The sequence below is a fragment of the Cyprinodon variegatus genome, unplaced genomic scaffold (assembly GCF_000732505.1).
Source record: "Cyprinodon variegatus isolate N-32 unplaced genomic scaffold, C_variegatus-1.0 Scaffold75, whole genome shotgun sequence".
Taxonomy (NCBI): Eukaryota; Metazoa; Chordata; class Actinopteri; order Cyprinodontiformes; family Cyprinodontidae; genus Cyprinodon; species Cyprinodon variegatus.
In genome coordinates, this window is record NW_015150528.1 from 226,379 (window position 1) to 230,384 (window position 4,006).

A 4,006-nucleotide genomic window follows, 5' to 3' on the forward strand; every position below is an offset into this window, starting at 1 on the left:
ATGCTCATTTGTAAGATCCATGTAACATTCACTTTAAATAATCAATACAGCATCACTGACGGGCTGCCTCCTGGGAGTTCTACACTTTAGTTTTTTGGCATATTAAATGCCCCAGCCAGAGAAAAGTTTGCTCTTTTTTTTGCAATCTGCAATGTTAGAGTAGATTTCTCTGTTGTGAGTATTAATAATTAGTTCATTAAAGAATTTTACTAATTCTTCATTAAAGGTTTGTTGATCTTATAATACCACTCAAGCTTTTTCATACAGGATGTCCAGAAATTTCCTCAAATAGATAGTTCTGGTTTCATGTTCAGACTATGGTAGGCTCATTATGGCTAGTACACTGTCATCTTTCATTTTTCCAACCATTTCATCTGAGCTGTCCTGTTTGATGTAATAACTTAGCTTTGTTTATAGAGAAAAGGCTGCTATCAGGGTTAGCTTCTGTTGCTTTGACCTTCTGGTTCACACACCTGGTGTGACATTTTTCTTTGGTCTAGTGTGAAGAAAAATACCACAAATACATGTTTATGAATGAAAAAATATAGTTTATTTTAGTGTACATAGAGAAGAAAATCAAATAAAAAAAGACTATACAATATAAATGGGTTTGCTGCATGCAGCCAAGTTAAGCATTTCCTGAGAGATGTATTCCCTCTTAATAGGGTAATTTGTGAAGAAAAAACAACAACAATATTACTCACAGCTTTAAAAGACTGGCTGAGGAGACCAGCCCTTGACTAGTGCCTTTATCTGAACAGTTTAACATACTGGTTCAAGTAAAAGTGTTGCTTTGTGAAAAACAGCCTATGTTAAATATTCAAAAAAACTCCTTCATCAATTACCTTTTTGGTGTTTTAGCCTGTTATAGTGAAAGACACTGAGATGTAATACCAAAGGTAAAAGTAAGGAAGTCTACACATCGTCATTCAAACATCCGCAGTACCAAAGAAGGGTTTTGTTTACCATGCTTCATCAGCTTACATGACCTGAACTCCAATCTGAAAACAGGTTTTTCATCAGCAGACAATCACAGGTGTGGTTTTACATACAGATGCATACAAAACTCACAATGAGTGCCCTGACCCCTCAGGTTTTTATCTGTGGTCAATACAAAAGAATAACAAATCATCTGGTTTTGATTGTCTCAGGTTTAAATCAGTTTTTACGCCATATGCCTCTGGGTCAGCCAGGAAGGCCATCATAACTGTCTGTCCTTTGAGAATCAGTGTTTCACATCTTAGTGACACTTTGAGGGTTGTCGATTTCGATCACTTCAAAGCCCCGGTTGTCAAGTCCGTCTCTAGAATGCAGATGGTGTCCCTTGATGTTGTGGTAGCAGTATGCACAATGTGCAGTGGCTACCGGCACCACTTTGGAGAAGTTGGAGAAATCTACTCTGTATTTGCCCTCTTTGCTTCTGGAGATGATCGGCAAGAAGCTGTAGCCCCACATGATCTCCTGGGGGATAAAGGAGGTTCTCACCTGACAGGAAGAACTTGTAGACTCTGCAGTACCATCTAAGAAGACCACAAGCTCAAACTCTTTCTCATGTAGAGTGTCTACCGCCATGTCGAAGAATGGGCTGCTCTTGTCAATAACGTGATGCAACGTGAGAGGGGTTACAAAGAACAGGTTGTCCTTTCCAGCATCTACCATGAACTCAATATTCACTTGATCCATGATGATCGTCTCACCATCTGGTGTGGTTGTCGTTCTCAACAGCTTGCCATAGATGTTGCTACCAATCATTAGGGTCTTGCGAAGGTTGGCTACTCTGATTGACAGGCAGAGAGAGCCATTTCTGGGACTGATGACAGCCATCTCACTAAATGTGATGGTCTTGGCCCTCTTTTTTGGCAAGGAGATCTTGGACAGGATGATTCCACACATGAAGCAGTTGATAACCGCCCCAATGAGAGACTGGATAATGATTAGTGCAACAGCACCAGGACATTCAGGAGTGATTGCTCGTCCACCGTACCCAATAGTTGTCTGGGTTTCAAGTGAGTAAAGGAAGGCTGTAGTGAGTCCAACAACATTGTCAACGCATGCAGCGTGATCAGCAGTGGGCTCTTGCCATGTCAGATCTCCATTGCTTCGGGCAATCCAGTACCACAGCAGGCCAAAGAGAAACCAGCTGAGAGTAAAAGATGCAATGAAAAATAAGAGGACAAAACGCCACCTGATCTCTACAAAGGTGGTCCAGAAGTCAACTAGGAAGGCGAAGTGGGTGCTATACTTGATGTTTCCGTACTCAATGTTGCAGCGCCCATCTTTAGTTACTAATCTGGTGCGTCGCCTTCTCCTCTCCAGCATATAGTCTTGGATTCGCTTGTTTAAGGTGCTCATCTTTCTTTATAATTCAGTAACCTATAAGACAAAAATAGAAGGACATATAATGTCAACACAATGCACATCAATTAAATATCATGCAAAATAAGCAAATGGTATTAATAAATGGATGAGTAGCTGCTACTTTACATAACAGCATCTGACTTGGGGGGATTAAATAACATTACGAGGTCCTGCAAAAGGTTGACTACTTAAAAAGAGTAATACAACTTTTTTTCTTTAGTTTTTATTTAGTAAAAAAGTAAGCTTAGGGAAATACTTTTGGTTTTACATGTTTATATTTTCTTTTTTTTCCTACAGCTTTAGGATTGTGCCCATTATGCTACTTTTAGTATATAAAGCAGTACACACAACTGTACTAAACTTTAAGTTTCTAATGAAGACTCTGATATGCATGGAATTCTGCTTTAGGTGATGTGTCTTGACAAAAGAGAACTTAATATGGCAATGCAGTTATTTTGGAGACCATTACGACAGGTCCCATAAAAAAATCTAGTGCAAAGCCCTTGTTCTTGCCCAGTCATGGAAAAAGCCATGTTAATTATGACATGTCTGTTGGTGAAATGTGACTAAACAATCAGTGTTGTGAGTTTACATTTTTTTTAGCAGTGTTCAAGCACCACAGTAAAACAAAATTGGATAAGCACACAGCATTTCTTGTTTCACAAGCTCTAACCCACTTTGAAGTAGACTGTGTCATTCCATACCTAATGATTAGGTCAGCAGGTTTTCATGCATTAGTTTTGCAGTGAAATCATTTTAAGCATTTAGGGATTTTGCGTAACATAAGTCATACTAAATTATAGCTTTGCATAGAAAATGACCACATGCAAAAATGAAGAGATGTTGACTGAGCCTTAAAAGAGGCTTCAACACAGTTTTAAAGTCAAAGTAGAAGTTCTTTGCTGGTATGTGCAGTTATCCCTGTTTATTTATGCAACTATTTAATTCAAAATATCACAGAAGACTTTTTAAACAGTTTGGTTGAATTAAATTAAAAGCATATAGCAAATGCCATTCATGCATTATATATTTTTTTCTTTCATCAAAGACCTTTTAAGTCAGTCTAATTTTATATGCTGTGTGTGTCCATGGGATTCGTAAACCTTTTTTAGTAAAAACCCTCAGAAACATTTTATTTAACTTAAATTTTACACTTGAAATCCAGCCTTAGTTTCTGACTCAGTTGCTGTTCTGCTCGAATAACCAGTTCTGTTTAAGCATTTTGGTGCAAAATCAAAATAAATCAACTGGAACTCACCAAAATGAAGAAGTTTGTGCAAAGCATCCAATGTTGAATGAATGACTGTCTCCTCCGTCTTTGTGGTCTAAGGCAGCTGAGGTGTGTCCTTTTCTGCCAGAAGAACCACCTTGTGTGGCTTTATACTCTAGTGTGTCAGCGTGTCAGAATCAGTCGTGATGTTAACGCCCACAGGTACATCAACCCCCCCACCACCATACCAACACACCCACGCATATGCATACAATTTTCTGGCACTAAAAAAAGTCTGTTTTGTCCACAAATGCCATGCACCGAGGACCGAGATGACCTCTGTCGTGCAACTACTGCATTAAGTCTTGCTCTACATCCAAAGTTGGTTGTTCCGTGTTTGAACCATGGTTTTGTGTCTGAACTCACCTTAAAGAAGCC

At 38.9% G+C, this 4,006-nt stretch overlaps 1 protein-coding gene across 1 annotated transcript; it reads right to left on the reverse strand.

Moving 5' to 3' along the window:
- Positions 1-564: 564 nt before the first annotated feature.
- On the reverse strand, positions 565-3,700 carry kcnj1 (potassium channel, inwardly rectifying subfamily J, member 1). Its single transcript, XM_015372696.1, has 2 exons — positions 3,617-3,700; positions 565-2,373 (listed from the first exon to the last, which is right to left on the reverse strand). The coding sequence occupies exon 2, from the start codon at positions 2,350-2,352 to the stop codon at positions 1,234-1,236; it is 1,119 nt and encodes a 372-aa protein (XP_015228182.1). The 5' UTR covers positions 2,353-2,373; positions 3,617-3,700; the 3' UTR covers positions 565-1,233.
- Between the last annotated feature and the right edge of the window lie 306 nt (positions 3,701-4,006).